Source organism: Lampris incognitus, chromosome 1, assembly GCF_029633865.1.
Source record: "Lampris incognitus isolate fLamInc1 chromosome 1, fLamInc1.hap2, whole genome shotgun sequence".
Classification (NCBI taxonomy): domain Eukaryota; kingdom Metazoa; phylum Chordata; class Actinopteri; order Lampriformes; family Lampridae; genus Lampris; species Lampris incognitus.
This window is the reverse complement of record NC_079211.1, coordinates 116053254-116079697: the sequence shown is the minus strand read 5'-3', so window position 1 is coordinate 116079697 and position 26444 is coordinate 116053254. Positions and strand designations below refer to the sequence as shown.

At 44.8% G+C, this 26444-nt stretch overlaps 1 protein-coding gene across 1 annotated transcript; it reads right to left on the bottom strand.

The window, feature by feature from the left end:
• Positions 1-469: 469 nt before the first annotated feature.
• On the bottom strand, positions 470-14861 carry LOC130112417 (3-hydroxy-3-methylglutaryl-coenzyme A reductase-like). The gene is made up of 20 exons (XM_056279760.1): positions 14684-14861; positions 13661-13837; positions 13090-13201; positions 12873-12960; positions 12702-12786; positions 12467-12572; positions 12270-12376; positions 12066-12188; positions 11753-11913; positions 11190-11443; positions 10844-11022; positions 9658-9852; positions 9005-9163; positions 8628-8785; positions 4047-4152; positions 3723-3893; positions 2524-2664; positions 1985-2143; positions 1741-1895; positions 470-1588 (listed from the first exon to the last, which is right to left on the bottom strand). Exons 2-20 carry the CDS (start codon positions 13823-13825, stop codon positions 1534-1536), a joined length of 2679 nt encoding a protein of 892 aa, XP_056135735.1. The 5' UTR covers positions 13826-13837; positions 14684-14861; the 3' UTR covers positions 470-1533.
• Positions 14862-26444: the final 11583 nt, after the last annotated feature.

The window sequence follows — 26444 nt, the reverse complement described above, 5'->3', positions numbered from 1 at the left end:
GATTTCGGACAATGGAACCTTTTTTTTTCTGCCAACGAAAATCCAGCGGAGCTGAAAAACGGACGACTCGGGGCCTGGAGGAGAAAGCAGACTTTATCATCTCGTTTGACTTGAAACTTCCCCGAACCCAGCAGTTGTTGCTGAGTATTTATGCCGCGAGACTGGTCTCCCGGCAACAACAAACCAACTCAATCCACACACATCCCAGCATGCACCGGGACGTGTGAACAAACCACACACTGACACTTTGCTGTAGCAATCTGAAGCATGCGGTGTTTTTTTTTTTTTTTGTCTGTTTGTTTTTCCAAACTGACATCAAGTTTACTCTGTAAATACATGGCTGCCCTTCCAGAACTGGATGAGAACAAGAAAACTTCCCAAGAGCTACGATATGATTTACAGAAACTGCTGAACTTTGTGCTTTGCTCCTGGCCACGGCTGTTCGAAACCTTGGTTGTGTGACACAATGCAAAGAGCCAAAGCAACAAACAGTCTACCGGAAATTGCATTGCAATTATAAAATACACCAGATTCATTAAAAAGCATTTATCACAACAATCATTCATTGTTTAATTTAGTATATTACAAAATAAATGCAAAAAAAAAAATCTATATCACTTTTAACCCTTAAGGCTAATGTTCATATTTAACAGTTGCCATCAAATTTTACAAACCAGAGGTCACAATACATATTACTAAATATCATTTTCCATAACTTCTACATAATAATTCAAGTGATGAGTTAAGACGTAGGAAGTTACACAGGCATCGGACGTTTAACAGTACAAGTATTTCAGGCCCAACTGACTGGCCTGCTGTTGTTCCTCGTTCCCCGTCTCGCGCTGTAGTAAACAGTCTGCCGCTACAGCCCCGTAGTTTAACATAGCACCTCGGGAAAAAAAAACAATCATCTGCATGAGTTTTAATATCTTGACTTTCTATTTAATTTGCCTTCCTCTGCAAGTCCCTGGCACACATACACATTCAATGAGAAACATTCACCTGTAGGAATGGAAAGTTCTATGACTACATTTGGCAGTTAAAACAATTCAAACATTAGAGATCGACAGGTTTATGAACTGGATTTATGGAGTTTTAAGATGGCACTGCCTGATGTCTTCTCCTTAGTTGCAAGGAAAAGGGTGCAAAGTTGCCTGGCTGAACTGGGCTTTGCCCCTAATTGTCAGTATGAAGGATTTCACAACATAGTATCCTGGTATTACTGAAAGAAATGCTTTTTACCAAAAACTGGTTTCTCTGTTAAACGATAATATTTCCATATGTGGGGAAACTTAAAATGTAGCAATTAAGTGTTCATAGTCAGCTGCAGCAGATATAAAAATGCTCACATACACTTGTATCTTGCAACATCTTTGCGCACTTCATGAATGATAAAATTCCATTAAATATTAAATGTTTATCAGTTCATCCATTCCTGAAGGTCTTCAATCTTTTATGCAAAATGTGTCATTATGCAACAGTGGCTGAAGCAATAAACAGCACATTGTGAAACAACCCTAATGCCCCCCCCACTCATGAGGCCTTCTTAGTGCAAGCTCCTGGGGCCTCTTGCAAGTTCGCCTTGGATCTGTTGAAGAGAGCTTGGTTATTGCAAAAGTTCATATTTCATTTTTGATCCCTTTTCTACTCTGTCCGTTCACTGGTGGGACATACTACAACTGAATTTGAATATAATTGTTTTCATGGACTGCAACTTGATTGAAAGTATGTTATTCTTACCTGTTGTGTGTCATGTGACTCTTGACCAGGTGGCCCGCAGCAAGAGCAGCCATGAGCGACAGCTCTCCTGCTAAAACAGTAGCACACACCACTCGAGCCAGCTGCCGTGCGTTTTCCCCTGGGCAGGTTTTGCTGGCACCCTGCACTCCCAGCATCTGAGAATGTAAAGAGGATACACGTTTTAAGATCCAACCCAACAAATGCTGGTGTACAGATTAAGGTGTGCCCCAGGATATCGGGGTACCTGAAGGCAGGCTTGCTGTGGTGCCAAATTGGTGCCTCCTCCTACAGTGCCCAGCTCTATGGAGGGCATAGTACAGCTGATGTACAAGTCTTCCCCAGTGGGCCCTGTAGCTTCCATCAGGGTGATGCAGTTACTGCTGCCCACTGACTGCGCTGGATCCTGAGGATGCACACAAATAAATATATGGCTGGATAAGTGATTCTGCTCAATATCAAATCGCAGCATGGCAGTCGTTTATAATTTCTAATGCAAGTAAAGCTATAGAATCTGCAGACCATTTGTGAACGAAAATGTACTTTAAGACCTTAACAGTAACCGGTTAACAGTAACATTTAAGAGTCTGTCTTTCAATATCTACTAAATAAAGAAGGAAACTATAGGGAAATAATATTAGGTCTGAAGGTACAGAGGGAAACACTGAAAAAAACAACTTACATTTCAGAGAACATTAATCAGTGTCATAACATAAACTCCTAACATATGACTAAGAGAAACTGACCCTCAGCGACTAAGTTGATCTTCATTTGTCTACAACTTACCTGACCACAGGCGATATAGATAGCTGCCACTAGGTTAGCTGCATGTGCATTATAGCCCCCAATGCTGCCAGCCATAGCTGAGCCCACCAGGTTCTTGTTGATGTTCACTTCCACCAGAGCTTCAGCTGAAGTCTTCAAAACCTGAAAGAAAAGGATTACTGAATCTTTGCATCATTTTACATATGCAATGTGGTCGTCTTCAGTTGATGTATGACAAGAACTGTTTCTTGTTTTTTAAACTGTTCACTGATATGTGTAAATATCCATCCATCCATTATCCAAGCTGCTTATCCTGCTATCAGGGTCATGGGGATGCTGGAGCCTATCCCAGCAGTCATTGGGCGGCAGGTGGGGAGACACCCTGGACAGCCCACCAGGCCATCACACATGTGTAAATATATCACTGTTAATATTTTAATCATTTTACAAAGTGACATTCCTTGTGTACTTGTTAATATTTTGCAAAAAGGACTCTGATCCAACCACTGACACAAATTATTTAGGGATCAGAGCAGTATTACAATCAAAAGAGTAAATCAGCCATAGCAAGATACATTTATTTCTGCTGGTTTCACAATGGCTGCGGTAAAAATTTTAAAGGCCCAATCTCTGATTTATTTGATCATATAAAAGAGCTGGAGTTATAGCTTGAAAATAAGCATTTTGTATCTTTTGCAACCAATCGTAATTGAAAATATGAGCTTTATTCCAATCTTTACAAACATTGCCGATGTGAACAAACCTTTTACAGCACTAGAAAACTTTTGAAACTCAGATTTAGTTTAGTGTTAGTCCTTGTATTGTCAATCAATTTGGGAGCGATAGGTTCCAAACCTGTCTTTTGTGTGTTGATAATTAGGCTACCCTTTTGTTCATATTACAATTAAGGACTGTACCTTTACAGTCAAATTTGTATTAGAAAAAGGTTATGCTGCACAGTGTAACAATCCAGGATATCCCTCTGGAGGCAATAAGTGGTGTTACGCTTACATCTCTGACAACGTTAGCAGGGATAATAATCAGTAAGTACTGCTATGCTTACATCTCTAACAACGTTAGCAGGGGTAATAATCAATAAACTACTGCTATGCTTACATCTCTGACAATGTTAGCAGGGATAATGATCAGTAAGTACTGCTACGCTTAAATCTCTGACAACATTAGCAGGGATAATAATCAGTAAGTAGTGCTATGCTTACATCTCTGACAACGTTAGCAGGGATTGTAGCCTCGCAGACTGCAGACTTGCCCCTTCCTTCTATCCAGTTGATGGCGGCAGGCTTTTTGTCAGTACAGTAGTTGCCACTTAAAGCCAGAATTTGCATTTCTGGGAACTGCTCCTGGAGTCGTGACAGAGCCTGTTCTGTGCCCTGGAAGCAAAGGTTGAAGCAAACTCAAATGTTAGTTAAAACATTTGGAAATCAGGCCTGTAAATACACACTGTATTCACTCATAAGCGTCACAGTGCATACACACACAGAGAACATTTGCTCATAACACAAAAAAACACAAAGAATCAACACCTTAGAGATCATGTTCATCCCCATGGCATCTCCAGTCATGGAATGGAAGCGTATGTAAAGGTTTTTACCAGCCAGACCAATCAGCAGCTTCTGCAGGCGAGCAAACCTGTAAAAACAAACCACAACGCCTTTCACACAAACTCATCTATAGCCAGGATGAAACTGGAAATACACTACGATTCAAACTGGTTTTTAAAACTTTATAGTATTTGTTGTCTCATGGCCTAAAAAGGAAACCTGTATACAGAAGTGACCTACTACTAACAACTTTATTTAACTGTGACTTTGTTAGGGTTTTCTCTCAAGCACTGTAGGAGATGGCTTTCCTAACATTCATTTATTTACTTCCCTTGCCCCCCTAACATACACACTCTTGTTTATCATGTCATGTCTCGCATGTGAGCGACTAACCAACTCCAATAATTCACACTTGCAAACTTACTAGACTAGTTACAGCCTGTCTAGATTCTGGTTAAGTCAGTCTTTTCACAAGTCTATTTGTTATGTAAGTCTATTTGTTATGAACACAAAAGATTGTTTGTTGATGACAATGTATGTAACACTGAAAACAAAATACCTTCATCATGTCAGTTTGCTCACCCTTTCCTTATGTATTAAAACACTTACTGGATTATAGCAAAAAGTGGGTTCGGGGGCGACTCTTAATTTAGCAGCATTTTGATTATCGTGGAGGGCCAAAATTTAACTGCATCCACAAAATTGTACATGCATAAGAATTATTTAGGATAGGAAGAATTATGCCACAAAAAAAAAATAAAAATAAAAAGTCAAATGATAAATCAATAATATAAATATAAAAACAGGATGTATTTTTTCTGTTTCATGTTCATTTGTGCCACTTGTTGTTACATGGTGGGTTAATCAACATTTTGGCAACATTTTGAAGTCATACACTACCGTTCAAAAGTTTGGGATCACCCAAACAATTTCGTGTTTTCCATGAAAAGTCACACTTATTCACCACCATATGTTGTGAAATGAATAGAAAATAGAGTCAAGACATTGACAAGGTTAGAAATAATGATTTGTATTTGAAATAAGATTTTTTTTACATCAAACTTTGCTTTCGTCAAAGAATCCTCCATTTGCAGCAATTACAGCATTGCAGACCTTTGGCATTCTAGCTGTTAATTTGTTGAGGTAATCTGGAGAAATTGCACCCCACGCTTCCAGAAGCAGCTCCCACAAGTTGGATTGGTTGGATGGGCACTTCTTTGAGCAGATTGAGTTTCTGGAGCATCACATTTGTGGGGTCAATTAAACGCTCAAAATGGCCAGAAAAAGAGAACTTTCATCTGAAACTCGACAGTCTATTCTTATTCTTAGAAATGAAGGCTATTCCATGCGAGAAATTGCTAAGAAATTGAAGATTTCCTACACCGGTGTGTACTACTCCCTTCAGAGGACAGCACAAACAGGCTCTAACAGGTACTATTTAATGAAGATGCCAGTTGGGGACCTGTGAGGCGTCTGTTTCTCAAACTAGAGACTCTAATGTACTTATCTTCTTGCTCAGTTGTGCAACGCGGCCTCCCACTTCTTTTTCTACTCTGGTTAGAGCCTGTTTGTGCTGTCCTCTGAAGGGAGTAGTACACACCGGTGTAGGAAATCTTCAATTTCTTAGCAATTTCTCGCATGGAATAGCCTTCATTTCTAAGAACAAGAATAGACTGTCGAGTTTCAGATGAAAGTTCTCTTTTTCTGGCCATTTTGAGCGTTTAATTGACCCCACAAATGTGATGCTCCAGAAACTCAATCTGCTCAAAGAAGTGCCCATCCAACCAATCCAACTTGTGGGAGCTGCTTCTGGAAGCGTGGGGTGCAATTTCTCCAGATTACCTCAACAAATTAACAGCTAGAATGCCAAAGGTCTGCAATGCTGTAATTGCTGCAAATGGAGGATTCTTTGACGAAAGCAAAGTTTGATGTAAAAAAAATCTTATTTCAAATACAAATCATTATTTCTAACCTTGTCAATGTCTTGACTCTATTTTCTATTCATTTCACAACATATGGTGGTGAATAAGTGTGACTTTTCATGGAAAACACAAAATTGTTTGGGTGATCCCAAACTTTTGAACGGTAGTGTACATGTTTTGTAATTCTTGTGGGATAAAAAATTTGAAAATCAATGAAATATATTTATCAAAAAAAAGAAAAACACAGAAACTAAAGAGCCATTTTAGACACCAGAGGAAGCCAAACATGAAAATACAACACAGCACAAGCACTACACTAGTCAACTTCCCCATCCCATTTCAAATGATTCCAAATACAACAAAAGCAGCTCTAATCGACCTCTGCCAGCTCGCTCAATGCTACTCCTGCGACTCTGGCTGAGCAGAGCCTCTGCATCCGTTTCAAACTATTCAAGATCAGAACGCTGACCTTTTATATGTGGTTGGCAAATTCTTGATGCATGTTGGATAATCCAGGTAGGAAAATCACAGGAAGTTGAATCAGTTCATCTGGGCACAACGTTTACTGAGAGAGAAACGTTTCATCATCATCTCAGTGAGATGATGCAGTGGTGAGTCCTTCATATGTGGCTCATGTGCAGTCTCAGGTGACTGCAGGTACCTGCAGATACCTGCAGTCAGCTGAGACAAGAAGCCACCTAGATGAGTGAAGAAACGTCTCTCCCAATAAACTCTATTTCCATATTCAACTTCCTGTGATTTCTGCATAGTTAGTGTGCAGAAATATTATTACTGCACACTATTTTAATACTGACTGAGAACCACATAAGAGAACAAGATGACATGCTAGATATTAATAACAGCAAATTCAGGGTGCTTCCCCTTTTCCCAAATAAAAATTCCAGACTTTTTCCAAACTGACGTCAAAACCCTGGCAGCAAGACTTGCATGTTTTGTGCCATGCAGATGGCTGAACAACGCTGCCTCTCCCTTGCTTGTGATGTCAATTTTTTTTTGCTAATATTTTGCGTACTTTAGTGTTTGACTTGGGGCCAGGAGGGATCCAGATTTTATATTTGGGGTATTCGAGCCATAAACTCGAAAACAAACAACGACCCATTTCCACACTTTCTTCCAAGTCCGCAGGGCTATCGTTAGTATAGGTGCCAACGCGGGAACAATTTAACAATTGCATAACTTCACTAAATGCAATAATTATACCGCGCAGCCGTTTTCTTGAATTAGAAATTGTTGCCAAGATTAAAAGCTGATAACCAGGCACTTATCACAATGAACACTAGGGTGTAACTGGACAATTTTCAGGTTTATATATATATGGGCCAATCTACAGTTGGAACCATAGATTGGCCTATCCCCCTACCCTGAAATTAAACACCGCACATAGAAGGTAGGCAACCGGTATAAATAAGGGCATTTACTGTAACCACGTAGGCAGCTGATGAGTGCATTGAGCACGAAACAAGCTTGTTCTGACATTTAACAACTTTGAGCTATAAAATATATATCTATATATATATATCTATATCTATATATATATATAAAATGAACTTCCAAACTTTTTCAAGATTTTCACCCAAATTTCCAGACTTCTTCATGTCTGGAAAACAGCAATTCATTTTTCCAGACTTTTCAGACCTGCGCAAGCACCCTGCAAACTCCAGTAGTAAAAAAGCCATCCATCCATTATCCAAACCACTTATCCTGTTCTCAGCGTCGCGGGGATGCTGGAGCCTATCCATGCAGCCACTGGGCAGCAGGCGGAGAGACACATTTTGGCTGGTAAAAAGAATCTGGCTGGCCGGTAAAAATGTTTCATCTACCAGCCACCTTGGCTTAATTTTGGAGCCTGGTAGGCAGGTTGTGCAACTTACTTATCCAGCAGAAAGAATGCCAACTGAATGTCACTCTGGAACTCTCTCAAGTCCTGGATGTTGTTTCAAACTGGGTGTTGTTTCAAACTCTGTTTCCCCGTCAAGATCTGTTCCCTCTGCCAGAGTTCAACACAACACTGGGACATTTGACTAATCTTAACCTAACCTCAACCTAACCCTAGGCTTAACCCAATGCTTACCTCAGCCTAATCATAACTGATAGCTAACCCGTTTCCCTGCAAACACTTTTGTCTGGCTAGGGGGGAAAAGATCTAGATGAGGAAACAGAGTCGATACAAGACCGGAGCTCTCTCCACCAAGTGAATGCCCGCCCGAGGTTCCCTCTCATTTTACCTCTGTTTCTATCACTCTCCCTCTTCGCCTCCTCTGTAAAAGGGGTTCTTTTTCTCTTGCTGGGTAGAGTTTCAACTGTCACTTTGGTTGTTCCACCATCTGCCATTTCTGCTACCGGGGATAGCTACCGGGGAAAACAAAGGCACTAATCCTCGTCCTATTTTGGTTGCACTATGGTTGACGCACTTCCTTTGTGCCATAAATTGAACCTTCATTTTCCCATGAGCTCGTACCCGGTGGCAGACAGAATTGCATAGTGAAAGCGAGGCTTATAGGGAACCAATCTAAATACTGTTGGTGTCATTATTCTACAGCCATTACACTGTTCAGTCAACATTTACTTCATAATGACAAGTTAAAGCAAAAAGTTGTCTACTGCCGCTTTAAGTCAATACCTGCTGGTGTTGTCAAAGGCCTCTTTGATGGCAGTGAAGCCTTCCATGCTCTCTAGCCACGCCTTGACTTCTGCTGCCTGACAGGCAGAGGGTAATCTCACTACGGGACCACGTGTCATACCATCAGCCAGGATACGACTGCTGGCACCACCTCCCAGCTGTAGGATGCAGGAGAAAGAGTGGTGTGGTGGACGAGTGTGAATTTAATAATGCATGATCATTACATCATTTTAAAATATGAGTGAATTTTACTACACTACCTGCACTGACAAAATTTGAATATAAATTCAAATATACAAATTTGTGTCTATGTGGAGTGGCATACCCTATAAGACACTTAACCAGCATTTTTGTCACATATCACATCTGTCACTCACAGCAATTGCTCTGCAACCACGGTTGGTACTGGCTACCAGACAGCCTTCTGTAGTTGCCATAGGAACTTGGAACTGCTTCCCATCCAGGTGTAGCGGTCCAGCCACACCTACTGGTACAGGTATGTAACCAATCACATTTTCACAACAGGTACCCATCACCTGGCAGATCAAATATATTTTTGGTGTTAAATCATGTCAACAGAATTGCTGAGTTGCATTTTTAAGGTCCTGTACACTACACTCTGGAGGTCAGGGTAAAGGTCCTGTACACTACACCCTGGAGGTCAGGGTAAGGGTCCTGTACTCTACACACTGGAGGTCAGGGTACAGGTCCTGTAAACTACCCCTTGAAGGTCAGGGTACAGGTCCTGTACACTACACTCTGGAGTTCAGGGTAAAGATCCTGTACACCCTGGAGGTCAGGGTAAAGGTCCTGTACACTACACCCTGGAGGTCAGGGTAAAGGTCTATCAAAAGATATGATGATAATTCAAAGGCAATCTTCAATAGTGTGTGGATGTGTGCTCCTACATTTAATATCTAAATAAACTTTATGGACTGTTGGCAGTAACGATACACAACCTATGAGGTGACTGCACAGAATAACACATGGTTACTCAGAGGAATAGTTTGTTGTGTATGTGCATTCTCACCTGTGAGTAGTCATAGTGAGTGTATGGCAGTGAAGATAGTGCAAAGGGGGACGACAGCTTGGCAGATATCATCTGTCTGCGTATGGCTACCCCTCTCTCTGGTCTCTCCATCATCATTTCCAGTTTATATGCTGGGATATGCTTTGAGTTTACCAGCATCATCACCTCAGCATCACTCAGGAAACTGGCACCCAGCTGCAAGAACCAAACATAGTGAATAACCAATGCACTCCCACACAGCAATAAACAAAGGCTAGCACTAATACACAAGTACCCCCCCCTTTTTCTCCCCAGTTGCATCCATACAATTACCCTGTTTTTTCCGAGCCGTCTCAGTCTCTGCTCCACCCCCTCTGCCGATCCAGGGAGGGCTGCAGACTACCACGTCTCCTCCGATACATGTGGAGTCACTAGCCGCTTCTTTTCTCCTGACAGTGAGGAGTTTCACCAGGGGGACGTAGCGTGTGGGAGGATCACACTATTCCCTCCAGTTCCCCCTCCCACCCGAACGGCACCCCGACTGGCCAGAGGAGGTGCTAGTAGAGCGACCAGGACACATACCCACATCCGGCTTCCCACCTGCAGACACGGCCAATTGTCTGTAGGGATGCTCGACCAACACGGGGATTCGATCCGGTGATCCCTGTGTTGGTAGGCAACGGAATAGACCGCTACACCACCCGGACGCCCCACAAATACCCTTTTTATGTTACCGTAATCAATATGAGAAGGAAGTGTTTTAATCTATGATAATTTTTGCAATGTTTACTTTTTCCACACTGAAGTAAAGGTTTTTTTTTTAATCTTTGCCAGCAAGCTCTTTAACAGGGAACTGAGCTGACGCCTCTCGGGCCACACAGAGGCAGTGAAGTCAGAGCAGGAGTCTCTTCTATAAATGTAATGCTCTAATTGGTTCAGTGGTGAAGAACGCGTGGCGTGACTAAGCTCATTATAGCCTAGTTAAACCACACAACTGCCCGAAGACCCTGCAAACGACTGATGGTATATGATCCCACGGCTAAACTGATAGTCGAGGGCATTGTAAAGGCAGCTGAGACAAATCTTAAGTTTTAACTGTGGAAGGAGAGTCGTGTTTGCATTTGTCACTGCAAATATGAGTAAATGCAATTGCTCTTGTTCGTATCTACATGTGAATGTGAGTCTGTGCATGTGTGTTTCTTCTTACCTCAGATTTTTGGAAGATGGCCAGACACTCTTCTAAGGATCTGGAGTTGGTGGGTTGGGGAGGTTTAGGAGCGAGGTCTGGATTGGAGGTCTGGAGGTTCAATTCTCCTTCCCCAAGGATAAACGTTCCCTTGGGCTTAGGGTCAGTCATGTGGGCAGGAAGGGGCCGGATCACCTCATCTAAAATATGAAGAAGGTGGAGAAGATGACAATATCAGTTTATATGTCTATAGTCTGCCATGTCTTTTCAAGGTGATTATTTAAGGTTGGTTTATTCATACATATGTTGCTTCAACTCCCGTAATGGACACATCTCTATGAAAGTCAAGAGGGCAAACCACCCGTACCTTTCTCTTCCTTGGTAGCTGGGGTTTGTGCCTTGGCAGGCATTGTCTGGGTTGGGACCACTGGCTCCTTCCTGCAGCTGACAGGCGTGGCAGCAGGGGTGCAGCAGTGAGCGAGGCTTGGGGCTGCCGTGCTCATCGGGTTCTTAAGAGACAGAGTTGACTCCATCTCGACTTGCTCAAAGAAAATGTACTTGATAGCCAGTAGCAGGGCCAACCCTAGACAGATGACCTGCTCAATGTCCAGTGTTATCATCCTGTTGTATAACAAGGCAAGAAAAACACCAAGAAATGGACATGTTATAGGAAAGAAATTAGGGGAAAATTCTATTTCATTTTTTCCTTCTCCCAAATAGGTTTATTTCTGATTAAGGCCGAACCTCAGCAAATCGAAGCAGCCGTTTTTACATTTTTAAATCAAACTAAATCATCAGCTGACGTGAAATACTTCTAAGTCTGATGTACGCAGAGACAGTTCTGAGACTTCAATGCAATATGACATAGCATTATAAAAGACACATCTGCTGTCAGGTTAATGGTTCAACATCCCACAAATGGCTACTAACCTTGCCAGGTAGAAGTACCAGAGAGGCCGCTCAGGATCAATTCTCCTGGGTGATGTATGGTCTGGGCTCATGTCCACTTTGGGAACATCCAACGTAGAGTTTATAGACAAGGGCTCAGCAATCCAGCGACTGTGAGCATGTACCATCACTAGGCCCAGGGACTAAACACAGAAGAGAAGGTTAAAATACTAGTTTAAAAATTTGTTAAGTGACATGGTTTTTTCCTGTTTCCATTGTTTTTTGTAAGTACTCAATTTTCTTAGGTCCTAAAGCCAGAATGAAAGAAAGAAAGATGGAACAAAATAGCATCTACCATGATCATCTTGACTCTCTGGGAAACAGGATTTGGTTTGTTCTCCTCCTCCTCCTCTTCCATAACTCTGGAGAAATGGCTAAGCTGCCAGATAGGGTGGCCCTCTTGGCTCTCCCTCGACAGCTAGGAAAAAACCAAGAATCCATCAGGATCACACACAGAAACACACACATACACACCAACCTCCAAACACTGGATCCTTACCTCCAGTACCAGTGAGACACATGCAGGGAAGAAGGTCATGAAAACAAAATAGTTGGCCAGAACAGACATGCAGCCAAAGCAGCACATGATCTCCAACTGGCGGACACCTGCAAGAGAGGGTCAGCTGTCATGAGTAAGAAAATACTCTAACCACTTAAAGCAATAGAAGCAATGAAGCAGTGAATGCCCCTTCGTACCTGACATGGTGCCCACCCCTATCACCAGGCACTCCACCACAGCGTCCAAAGTGAAGGTGGGTCCCAGAACTGCCATGCCACGAGCAATGTTGTCCCTCACTTCATCCTACATAATGGGAAAAGATCCAGATTACATACACATAGGCATTTTACACACATTTTTTACAACAGAAAAGTGTTACTTAACGTTTTTTTACATTCCACAACAAAATGAAAATGATCCTTTATAATGTACCTGAGAGTTGGAGCTCAGTGCAAACTTGGCAAGAGCACATGCTTTGGAAAGGTCGATGAGGAGCAGGAAGAAGGGCAGAGCCTCACTTGGAAACAGATCAGAGGACATTTTAACCAAATGTGTTATTTAGCAGGGGTGTAAGAGCTCTAGTAGTATGAACATTAAACTTACTTGAGACCAGTGAGTTCTTTATCAAGAAAGTGGATAACCACTGTGCTGAATACAAAGCTGGAGAATATGGTGAAGAGGCCAGCGATACCTTAGAAAGACAAAGATGAACACATTTCAGTCAAATGTAGGACGTAAGTTCTTGCACTTGTGGCATAACAATGTTTTGTATTTGTGAATTTATATCTAAGAATTATTTGTGTCAAGGGGTAATGTTCACCTAAAATGTATTTGGATCCCAACTGTCGTAAATTCTGGAACTGGAAGTAAATGTAGACTATTGCAATACAGCGCGTGATGGTCAGGATGATGATGTCACTGCTAAGAACTTGCTGTAAATTATGGGGAAAAAAACTCATCAGCTGCAAAGTCAAAAATCCCCCCAGGTATGTATAAATTAGTAATTACATTTGGCAATGTAAAATTAGGCCAAATGACACAAATTCCAGTGGGCTGTAATATACTAATTCTGAGACATTTAAGAGTATTTTGCAGCAAATTCTTTCCCAAAGCTACAACAGAAAACTTTTAGCTACATCTTAACAGTGTACACTTGATTGTCCTGTTTGACGAGACAGGAAGATGTGTGACTTAACCTGTGGTTCACTTTTGATATTAAATCCCAGTATAGCCTCAACTAACCTTCTATTTTCCCCAATAATTATCCCCTTTCTAATTTCATCCCTCTGCGAATTACTACTTATCAATCCCTTCAACAAATACAAACACCCCATCCCAATAACCTGACCTCATCCCTCTGTCCATACATTATCCCTCCCCCCCCCATTTACCTCCTCTGTTTTGGGACAGTCAAAGTTCCAGCCACAGATCTGGTCATTTCCTGTGAACATGTTCATGGACATCATACAGACGGTGAGGGTGACAGTGCCAACTATCACCTCCCAAGGGTGGGAGGCCACCATCAGGCCGTGCATGCAAAACAGGCGAGTCAACATGGTGCCACGGATCTGTGAAAAAAAAACAAAACAACAAACATAGGTATTTGGAGATGTAAGGGAGGAGATGGGAGGGGCCTTCAACAAAGACATTAAAGCAGCAAGAAATTAATTTTACTCTAATCAACAGATGTAGTGGTAGTGGTCTGACAACGCTTACAGTTAGTCACTATCATTAAGGTCACTTTCACTTTTTTGGATGCTGTGTTGCTGTAAAGCCCCTTGAGGCAAATTTATAATTTGTGATATTGGGCTATACAAATAAAATTGACTCGACTTGATTTTTAGTTTATTAACCATATGCCTCTTTAGACATTTTAGTTTCATGTATGATTAAGGCTGAAGTCATTTGAGGCGTCAGTTTGACTACTTTGCCATGACAATAACTAGTATGACTATTAGTATTACAATACGGGAGCTATGTCAGAAAAGTTGCAGACTCATCACAATTATATATTGATCGGAAATTGATCATATAGCAGTGTACAACAGCCCAAAACACGAGTATCGACTGAAATTGGACTAAAAAAAAAAAGCAAAAAGAAAGACTGTCAACACAATGCAAACAGATGGGCTAACAAGATTAGCAGCGAGTTCTTCCCTACGTTGTTAAAACACACCTGCCCGGCCCTTCCCAACCTTCGCGCGGCGTTTATTTCTTGCATGTAAATCGACTGTAAAGGTTGGAAAAACGACTTTCTGGTCCCCTTATTAGGCTGTAAAGAGGGGAAGACCCCGCCGACTGTCTAACTCCAACCTGTGGGGCGGACGACCGTTTGTAAAACGTGACTCTCCGACTAAAAGCAAAATGTGTTTCGACGAGAGCAGACCGCCGGAATGAGAAAAGGAACAACTTACCAACAAAATGGTCGGAGAATTAGCGGACCGAAGAAGTTTTGATTTTGCTGAAATCCCAGTGATTGCAATTATAACCGAGCCTCTGCCCAAAATCTCGAAACAGCATACATTATTTCTTAATTAAACAGGTTGTGGATGCCGCCTGAAATTACAGGTCCCCAAAACTGCCGGCGGTCAAAGCGTAGACTGCCGCTGCTAGTTGGTATATGTCAATGGAGCGATGGCACGCTACTACATCATCCGACACTTCGGCCAATCAGACTGGTTGCCACGCCCCGTTTCCTAGGCGACAGTCGGAGGGGCTGTGCTCGGACGGAAGACGCATGATCTCACCACTTCGGTCTGAACCAATTTCAGCACCGGAGAGAGGCGTCCGTCGTGCTGAGGACGTACCCGCCGCCAGCGCCGAGGACGCGGGGGCCCGGCGGGCAAATCATAGCGCAGGGCCGATGTGAGGATATAGTTTGACGCGGCTGGTTTGACCTGATAGGACGCAAAAAAAGAAAGCAAAGTGGAACAGCAACAGATTACAAAGCGCTATTTGTTGAATATGCTACATACCTGCTTGTTATACGGATAATAACGATAATAATAATAATAACCTTTATTAATATAGCACTTTTCCTAACAGTGTTACCAAGTGCTTAAAAAAACAAAGAAAACCAGAAAAAGAAAACAGACATGGCATAACTGAAAACTGTGGCGTCAGATCAGCCTCAATATTAATTACTGTACAGAAAACGGCCCATGGTCTATTATAACAGGTGTCTGAAATTCAGATTTGAGCAGAAATGTACAGCGTTTTGGGTGGCTGCTGCAGCTAGAAAAGCGCCATATAAAATGCAACTTGATTGATTGAATGCACACGGAAGGATTCTCAGATGTATTATATATAAGTAACTCTCCACAAATTTTTTTCAATGCAAACAAAAACATTTATCATTGAAATGTAAAAAAAAATCCGCATATAAATAATAAGATTCACAAATGTATTTTTGATGTACACAGAAATATTTCTTGTTTTAAATATATGTAATAGATATCCACAAATATGTATTTACAAGTATTTGCAATTTTCATCAAAACATATTTGGGTGTTGTTACATTTATCTACAAACTGCTGAAACTACATTTACAAACTGCTTGTCATCTGTGAACTTCACTGCATTTGTGTGTGGGTTGTTTTTTTGGGGGGTTTTTTAGACTTTGGCAATATGTACAGTGTTACGTCATGCAGATACGTCTGCAGATACTTTCAATTAATCTGTCCGGTTTCTTAATAATCCTTCTTGGTCTGCTGCATGTTTCAGCAGATGTTTTGACCTCAGGACCTGTAGCATCTGTTTGCTTCGGTAAACCAGAACAAACCTGTTGATTGCTGGCATGTCCCGCCGTGTCTTTAGAGGTGTTTTCAGAGGTGCCACTGTTTTGATTTGGTTCTTGTGTTTTGAGCAGACTTCGACGATTGCATCCGAAGATCTCTCCTTCACAACAGAACAAAAATGCATCGCATTCAAAGCCATTTGAATTTGAATTTGACTCCCCTGGTTGATTCACAAACGCAGAGAATTATCTGTGGCCAATCAGATGTCTCCTTCCTGTTCAGCCAATCACATGATCGTTGATTCGAGGGTTTGATATAATGTTATCACATGGAAATCAAATAAACCCATGAACTAACTACATCCAGGTGTCCGAGGGTCAGATGTCAACCTCAACATGGTAGTGGCGCTCCAACATGTTTAGCTTGTTACCCCCTTGTCGTAAATCATGAAATGTTCTTGAATTATGAATGATTGGTTTTGCTAAATTGAGACGTCAGCTCAGTTAGTTAGATAGTTATAATTGTGTCGTGTAGCGACACAATGTAGCAAATTATGGGGGCAGCCCGGGAACCGCCACAGCCGGGACGGGAACACGCATCTCCTGCACCGCGGGCGACAACGTCAACCAGTCGACTAAAGGGTCCGACCTCCCCTTCGGGAAACGCTTCCGATGGCCTCGCGGTCCTTCACGATCTCGCCATCCCACTTCTGATACCAACGTAGCGAATTTCCACCCGCTGCGGGATTCGATCCACCACAAGGCAGCGTCGCTAACCGCTCGACTAAAGGGGGCCGACCCCATGGCGATCGGCCAAGTGAGTCTTATTGTAGGTTACAGTAGTCACCATCTTCCATTCCCGCGCGCGAATTTCCGAAATGCAGGCTGGCAGTGGAAGGCTCATTAATATTCATATAAGAAGCGCTACCTGATTGGCCGGTGAAACGTTGCCGCTCTGACGTTCGCATTGCTCCTGTCAAAGCGTTTGATTCCTTCGTTGCCCTGACAACGCTTGGCTAGTCAGCTACGTTAGCTCGCGTAAGTTATAACCGATCTTCGCCAGTACATCAATATATTATACATATTGATCAAAAGAACTACTTGTCCTATCTCTATATATTAATGTAATCCTATCACCACCACAGATATACCGAAAACATTATTTTCATAGGCGCAGTAATGTGCAGCAGACTAGTGCTGGTTAGAAAGATGCTGCATCAGCTTCAGTTGTGTTATGACTTCTGGAGGGAGGAGCGGAAGCAGCAGCATGTTGAGGATCTGACCCTTAAGGGGCTTCAACCTACAGTAATGTGAAATATGTGTAACACAAACATTATATTACGTTCCCTTACAAAAAGTGCCTTCTGGCAAACACTTGTGGCAAACCTCTAGCAAAGTTGCTGCATTTACATAATTAATATTTATTTAATCAGGGGGAACCTGTGTGTGTGTGTGTGTGTGTGTGTGTGTGTGTGTGTGTGTGTGTGTGTTTTTTGTCGTTTTAATCACATTTACATGACCTGTCAATTCAATTTTTCAGAACAGGCATATTAAAAAAGGCATATAATACCTCAATTAGAAAACATAGTAATATAAAATATAAAATTATGAACTTACATTGGACTCAGCTTGTAAATTGATAGAAAGGTGGATGCCTTTGCCTATTTCTCTGATAGGGAGAATAAACATATTAAAGATGAGTATACTCATTTATTTCAAAATATCCCTTTGGCACCACCTGAAGGAATATTTGCGAGAAAGACATGTATATGGAAAAAGACGTCTCCTAGAGTTCACCTGTCTCTCTTATATCTTCCATTTGATACAGGGGGGTTGAAGTGTCCGACTCTTCATTGGTATTACTTGGCAGCACAGTTGAGAACTATAATGTCCTATTTTTCCGCTGGAGATACTCCATCATGGATGGCTATAGGGTCGTGCTCCATTCAGATACCATTAAATTTATATCTGTATTCAGCAAAGCTAAAACACCTCAGAGCACATACTGTCCATCCTATAGTGCTTAATATGGTTACTGTAGGGTAGGTAAAGAAATATATGAATATATCTAACTCCTTGTCACAACTCAGTCCAATCTGGGGCAATGTTTCATTTAAACCAGGCAAGCTAGACGCTGGATTCCAACTATGGGCAAAGAAAGGACGAAGCAAAATATCTGACCTTTATAAAGAAGATGTTCTAATGTCTTTCGAGGAAATCTCCTTAACATATAACATCCCAAGAAAGCATTATTTTTAAATACCTGCAAATTGAGGAGTTTTATTTCTTCTGTGCAAAATCATTCATTGGTAATTCCTGAGCTTTCATCCTTAGAAGAAATTATGACCAAAAATTGCAGCAGTAAAGTTTTGATTTCATTAACGTACACCTGGCTTGCATCTGGCTCTAATGAGACCTCAGTATCCAAACTTGATGCATGGAGGGTAGATTTAAAACAGGACATTTCAAATAACAATGGGAACTTATCCTGTGAGAAGGCCCAGACACGACCAGACAGCACTAATTTAATGCTACTTCAATATAACTGGTTGATGCGGACTTATGTAACCCCTATCAAACTGAATAAGTACAACAGCACTACACCTGACACGTGTTTTACATGTAACGAGGCCCAAGGAACATTTACTCATCGTATTTGGGAGTGTGACAAAATTAAGAAATTCTGCAGTGAGGTGATCAATACAAACATGATCATTTTGTCTGTAAATATCCCACTAGACTCCAAGATGATATCCAACACATGTATCCAACACATCTCCACTTGAGAGGTAAGGAATATAAATGTATTGATTTTACTATACTGCAGGCGAAACGATCGATAGCTCTCAACTGGAAGAACACTGTTGCGCCTACAGTTGGTACTTGGGTTAAGAATATGGCGCACTGCATGTCAATAGAGAGAATAACACTGTTATGTCTGCACACATCGACAGTGCTGCATTTGATTTGGTGCTGTTCTATTGTGCTGGGATCGATTGGTGATGCCTGCGGGCTCTGGGTTGTTTGATCGGGTCTGCCTGTGATGCTGTGTCAGTCTAAATAAAGAATGCAACGTAGCGGTTGTGTCGAGCGACAGCGCTGTGTCCTGACGTGATTTCTAAATACAATATTGGCGACGAGGATGGCTGATATCTCTCTCCCACCACCTGCCCCCTTCCTGGCATTACCTGGCGAGCCTCCGGTACCATGGACTCGCTGGCTACATAGTTTTGAAAATTACATCATCGCCTCAGGGCTCGACGACGTGAGCCAGGCTAGGAAGACGGCTCTGTTGCTACACTGCTTGGGAGCAGAGGGTCATCGTGTGCTCGGGACTCTGGGGAACGTCACAAACTTTGACGAAGCTGTGGGACTTATGAGTACCCATTTCGCTGCTCCAGAGAGTGCCCTCCTTCGGCGATTTATATTCCGTCAGCGACACCAACTGCCTGGTGAGTCTGTGCAGCAGTATGTAGCTAATTTGCGAGGGCTAGCTAGCTCATGCAAGTTTGGCGCGCTTCAGGACGAGATGGTTCGCGACCAGCTAATCGAACACACCAACAAAGCAAAGGTGCGTGAGACTCTCCTGCTGGAAAAAGACGATCTGCTGCTGTCCAGAGCAATTACCATCGCATTACAGGTTGAGGGAGCAGCTGAGTGTGCTGCTATGCTAAATACACAGCAAGTGGTCACCTCCAGTCAAGCTGCCAACGACTCCTCCCTCTACTCACGGCTGCCCCTCGGGACGCAACCCAACCAGAGCGAGGCGGGCGCCGACTCCACTGGGGACGTCTTGCAACTGCAACGACGGCGTTCTCGGCCCCGCCTTCAACAGTCCTGTGGTAACTGTGGGTCTCGGTCTCCTGTTTCAAGGGCTCAGAACTGCCCTGCCCGTGGCCAGACATGCCGTAGCTGCGGTAAGCAAAATCACTTTGCCAACGTCTGTCGATCTTCCCCGGCTGGGTCAGAGGGCCACACCCCCCAGTCTTCAACCGCCGTCATTCACAAGGTGAGCTCTGGGCCAGTGTCATTCAAATCATGCACAGTCAACATTAATGATGTGTGCATCCCCCTGCTGTTGGACACTGGTGCAGGTGTGTCTCTCCTGAATGTTGATACCTGCAGTCAATTTTTCGGTTCACTGCCACTGTCGGCACCCTCAGCTGTCCTCTGTGGGTATGGTGACTCCAAAATCGATCTGGTTGGCTCTCTCCAAGTGACTGTCCGCTATGGAACCAAGCTGATGCCCAATGCAGTTTTTCATGTGGCACGCCGTGGGGCCAACCTGATGGGCCTGGACCTGTTCTCCGTTCTGGGGTTCTCCCTCTTAGACTCAAGGGGGGCAGCAATCCTTACTGTTGCCACACCTTGGCAGCAGAAGTGGCCATCGCTGTTTATGGGGCTGGGCTGCCTCTCCGCCTTCGCCCATCAACCTCTCCTCAACCCTGCTGTGAAATCTGTCATCCAACCACTGCGCCGCATCCCGTTGGCTCTCCGTGATGGGGTCTCCGCCGAGCTGCAACAACTGCTGGAAGCTGGCATCATTGAACCAGTGGACGCGTCACCTTGGGTCTCAAACCTCGTGGTGGCTAAGAAGAAGTCGGGGGGCCTGCGTGTCTGCGTCGATCTACGTGCAGTAAATAAGGCAGTGGTCCCTGATAAGTATCCACTGCCCACCTCAGAAGAACTCACTGCTCAGTTCTATGGCTGTGAGGTGTTCTCCAAGCTCGACCTCAGACAGGGGTACTTACAGGTGCCCCTCCACCCCAGCAGCTGAAACCTCACAGCCTTTGTGACACATGCAGGAGTGTTTCGCTACACCAGGATGCCTTTCGGTCTCAGCTCCGCCCCTAGCTGCTTCCAGAAAATCATGGTCACCGTGCTGGCTGGCATACTGGGCGTGGCCATTTATCTGGACGATATAGTGGTACACGGGCCCACCAGTGAAATCCACGACAAGCGCCTCAACATGGTCTTCGCAGCTCTGTCCAAGCACAAGCTAACTCTCAATGCTGAGAAATGTGTCCTCTCTGTGCCAGCCATCAAGTTCGTGGGGTTCCGGCTGTCAGCGAGCGGTGTAACTCCACTACAATCCAACGTGGACGCCATTCAGGCCATCCCTGAGCCCAGCTCGGCCGCCCAGGTCGCCTCCTTCCTGGGTATGACAAGTTACTGCGTGAGGTTTCTTCCCCAGTACTCTGCGACCATAGCCCCCCTGCGCCAGCTGCTGCGTAAGGACGAGCCATGGGTGTGGTCAAAGGCATGCAGTGACGCTGTGCGTGATCTCAAGACTCAACTGACTTCACTACCAGTGTTGGCTCACTTCGACATCTCCAGCTCCACCTTTGTGACCTGTGACGCATCAGCCACAGCGATAGGGGCTGTGCTGTCTCAAACCCAGAACGGTGTGGAGAAGCCCATCGCCTTCGCCTCCCGTGCCCTAAACCTGACCGAGCAGCGGTACTCCGTGGGTGAGCGTGAGGCGTTAGCCTGTATCTGGGTTTGTGAAAGGTGGCACCTCTACCTCTATGGCCGCTCCTTCACCCTCAGGACAGATCACCAGGCCCTGACAGCGCTGTTGTCTACATCTGGGACAGGCCACAAACTCCTGAGGTTGCACCGCTGGTCTGACCGCCTCCGCCAGTACAACTTCAGCCTGCAGTTCACCCCAGGCAGAGACAATGTTGTCACCGACCTGCTCTCTCGCTCTGTCTCCACCCCAGCTCCACAGATGGACACTGACTGTGTGGAAAAGGACATTGTCCAAATGCTACACACACCCCTTCAGGCCACTGTCTCTCTGCAGAAGCTCCCTGTCCTCTCCCAGCTCCACACCTACATCTAGAACGGCTGGCCTCACAAGGTCCCAGAGGAGCTGGCTGCGTTCGCCCGAGTCAGACAGGAGCTCTCCTGCTGGAACGACACCTGCGTGGCACGTGGGTTTTGCACAGTGGTCCCAGCTGCTCTCCGTGCACGTGTTTTGAATATGGCGCATGAAGGCCACCTGGGCATTGTGAAACTGAAACAGCGCTGCCGAGAACTGGTGTGGTGGCCGGGGATAGACAGAGATATTGAGGCTCTGGTGAAGGACTGTTCTGCCTGCCTTGTGAGTGGCAAGACTGGCCACCAGGCTCCCCCACCCCTGCAACCTCTCGCCTGGCCCTCTCAGCCCTGGGAACACCTGCAGTTGGACATTTGTGGTGAGATCCATGGAGTTCCCCACCACCAACGCTTCATGGTGGTTGCCTACGATCTACACTCAAAATGGCCTGAACTCACCACTTCCGGCACTGTGACCTCACAGATCATCATCGACTTCCTGGACTCTCTTTTCTCTCGCTGGGGCCTCCCAAAGACCATCACCACTGACAACGGCCCTCAGCTGGTCTCTGCTGAGTTCACTGCTTATCTCGAAAGCAAGGGCATCCGTCATATACGCACTGCGTACTACCACCCCCAGGCCAATGGTGGCGTTGAACGTTTTCACCAGTCACTGAAGAACGGCCTCAGAGCACACATGGCCCAAGGGTGCTCTTTCACGCAGGCCATCCATCACACTCTGCTGCACTATCGGGCCACACAGCACTCGACCACAGGCGTCTCCCCAGCCTCTCTCATGCTAGGCCGGGAACTGTGCATGCCCCTTGACAGGCTCCGCCCCTCCACACCCCAGGCACCTCCCTCTGGGGTCAGAGCCTCAGTCACTCGTCAGCAGACGCGGATGAAGCAACGGTTTGACCAGTCAAAACGAACCAGGGTGCCAGACATCAATGTGTCAGACTGGGTCAGGGTCCGCAGGCCCCACAGGGACAATAAAATGGCTTCATACTGGTCCTCTCCTCTCCAAGTCACCCGTCAGCTGGGCCCAGCCACTTACCTCCTCAGCGATGGCACTCGGTGGCACTCCAGTCGTCTACGGAAGATGTCAGCTCCGCCACACACAGCCGGTGACACAACCTTAGCCATTCCCTCAGCATGGCGAGACGCCCCGGGGCTTCATGCAGCTCCTACACGGGCCCCAGACATTCCTGGGCCTCAGCTTCCCCTGCCTTCTCCCTCCCCACCTCGGCCTGCCCAGCCTCAGGCTGCCCCGCGACCTGTTCGCACACGTTTACGCCCTGGCCACCTAGAGGACTTTGTGTCAACCTTTCATGTTTGAAATCCTGCCGGGGGGGGGGGGGGGATGTGTTGTCTGCACACATCGACAGTGCTGCATTTGATTTGGTGCTGTTCTATTGTGCTGGGATCGATTGGTGATGCCTGCGGGCTCTGGGTTGTTTGATCGGGTCTGCCTGTGATGCTGTGTCAGTCTAAATAAAGAATGCAACGTAGCGGTTGTGTCGAGCGACAGCGCTGTGTCCTGGCGTGATTTCTAAATACAATAAACACATACCTTGAAAAATAAAATGGGTGTTTACGAAGGAATCTGGAAACCATTCATGGATTTTATAAAAGATGGAGATATAGGGGAGCTCTTACAGGAGAAAAACTTAGGACACATCGCTTGGAGCATGTGGAAGACACAGAGGATGGGGTTGGTTTGAGGGTAGACATCTTTTACTGCCTGTCGCAGAGCTTTACAGTCATCAGTCATTGCGACCTTTAGGCCAACCGCTCCCCTTCCAGAAAAGGCTTCCTCAGGAAGAATGGTCTTCAGCAACTTGAGTCCTGCACTGATGGTATTGTAATATTCTAGAGAATATTACAGGGCTTCTTTAGATTTCTTTTTTTAATGAGTTAATCTCCACTAGGATAGCTTAGTGTAAATAACTAATGTCCATAGGATGATCACTACTAGATACCACTTAATTGGCATAACTTCCTCCTCTCACTCTTCTTCTTCCTCTCTCATCTCTCCTTCCTTCAGTGGTCTTCCTTTATTGATATGAAACTATAAATGTTAGACACAGTATCAGTTGGTCCAAACTCTCTATACCATGGCCACGCCAACATCGTTGGACAAGCATTCAGGAGAGCTAACATAGCTCGTCCAACGATGTTGGCATGACTACAGTACCGATAGGAGCTTGTGATGGCCTGGCGGCCTGTCCAGGGTGTCTCCCCGCCTGCCACCCAGTGACTGCTGGAATAGGCTCCAGCATCCCCGCGACCCTGAGAGAGCAGGATAAGCGGTTCAGATAATGGATAATGGATGGATGGATGGATGGTAATAACTGACGTAGAACATATGTCTTCTCTATTCCAGTTACGTTATACAAAAACATATTCATATAAGGTTATCAGTTCATAAACGTTAATGTCTTAACGCTTGCAAAATTCATATTCGTATAACTATCCGTTAACAAAAGTATGAACAGTATTAAAGTTTGAACGCTTGCTTACCTTATGCTCATCTCCTCATGATGTCTTGACAGGAGCTATGCAAACGTCAGAGCGAGCAGCAACGTTTCACCGGCCAATCAGGCAGCGCTTCTATTATGAATATTAATTACCTTTCCCTGCCACGCTGCATTTCGGAAATTCGCTTCCCGCGCTCCGAAGAGACTTATGGGGATCTGCACGCTTCTGGATCCCATTGTTGCCACCAATGTAACCGAGCATATTTTTCAGCCGGCGGCGGGATTCGATCTGGGGTGTACTGCACCCCAAGGCGACATCGTTAACCGCTCGACTAAAGGCGGCCGACCCCCTGGCGATCTGCCAGTGAGTCTTTTTGTAGATTACAGTAGCTAGTGAGTCAATGTCTAACGTTTCCACATGCTATAGGGTTGAGCTTTCTGCTTAGCCAATTAACATCTTGGAATGAAGTTAACGTTAGTGAAAACAAAATGACTGTTTGACAGGGTCTATCTTCTCAAGCCGAGGTAGCATTACGGGCTTTTGCACAATTGTGAGCCAGGGAGATATCTTCGCCCGCAACCACATCCCAAGGGGGCAGAGCAGAGCGCACACCAGTCAGGGCGGGAGACAGCGCTCTAAGTACCTTGCCCAATACCGATGCTAGGGTAAGGCAGACCATGAAAAGGTGATGCATTTAATACATTTCGCAGTACAATATCAAAAGATGGCTTAGTCCCCTAGATGTGTGTTAAAAGACGACGAACGTGTTCAGCTTGCTAATCCTGGAAACTAGGACCAACCTCATTCCAGCTAGTCCCTACATGTTAGCGTCTGCAACAGTTAGTTCTTTCCCTCAATCGAATGCATTTGAACTTGAGTATGTAAGCCTCTCTTACTGAAAACTTGAAAACTTCTTGAAAACTGGCTCAGCAAATCCATCCCCGACGGTGGATTACATCTACCGGGCTTTCACCTACACCAAGGGGATCGCGTAACGGTGCTGTCAGGGAAAGCAAAAGACGGAGGAATTTGCTTCTACATAGTACATACATGTTTGTATGTATGTTTGCAAGTGTATGTACACTTTCCTGTCTAGGGGGTATATAGACCATTCACATCTCCTAGCTGAAGCTCGTCTTCCACTAGCAGCCCCTGACGTTTCAGCTAGCAGGGTGAAGGAAGTCAAGTCAATTTTATTTGTATAGCCCAATATCACAAATTACATATTTGCCTCAGCGGGCTTTACAGCAACACAACATCCTGTCCTTAGACCCTCTCATCGGATAAGGAACAACTCCGTAAGAAAACCCTTTAACAGGGAGAAAAAATAGGAAGAAACCCCTGTTTGCCTTTGCTTTACTTCCGGGTGTGGCCAGTTCAGATGTTTTTGGCTCAGGTGAAGTTCCCGTGGCTAGTGAGATGTGAAGCACAAAGTCTGGACCTTTGCTGTCTCATGAAATCCTCGGCGTGGTCGTACGCAACACGCCTCCCTAGCTCAGGTGTTTATCCCCCCCCCCCCCTAAGCTGTCGAGTCAGCATACTAAGAAGGCCAAGTGACCGGCCCCCCTATGGAACAATCATTCTCTCCCTGACTCCTAACTCTACCTAGGGATGCCAACTGTGCCGTGTTAGCCGAGACGCCCCGTGGTTCGTCCAGTACGGGACGACATTTGTCCCGTATCTGAATGATTTAAAAAACATTTTATATATACACGTATACTGCCTTTAAATCTGGCCTATGTGTGCTGTGTGGGAATACCTATGGTGCCTTTATGAATAAGTGTCTCTCCATGTTACGAACACTGGTAGGTGGGGACCCAAGTGGAAGGACACACACAGTAGGGGTGGTTTGACAGGCGGCCCACCAGGCTTGTCTGGCTGCCCCCGGTAGAAGTCCCGGATCAGGGACGCCAAAATGTCAGGCACCCAGCACCGTTCCTCAGGCCCATACCCCTCCCAGTCCACCAAAAACTGAGAGCCCCAGCCCCGACAGCGCACATCCAGCAGCCGCTGGACGGTGTACACCGGAAGGTCATCAATGATACTGGGGGTTGTAGCTGGAGGAGAGAGCGGACTTATGGAGACAGGTTTGAGCTGAGAAACATGAAACGTGGGGTGAATCTTCATATGAGCAGGC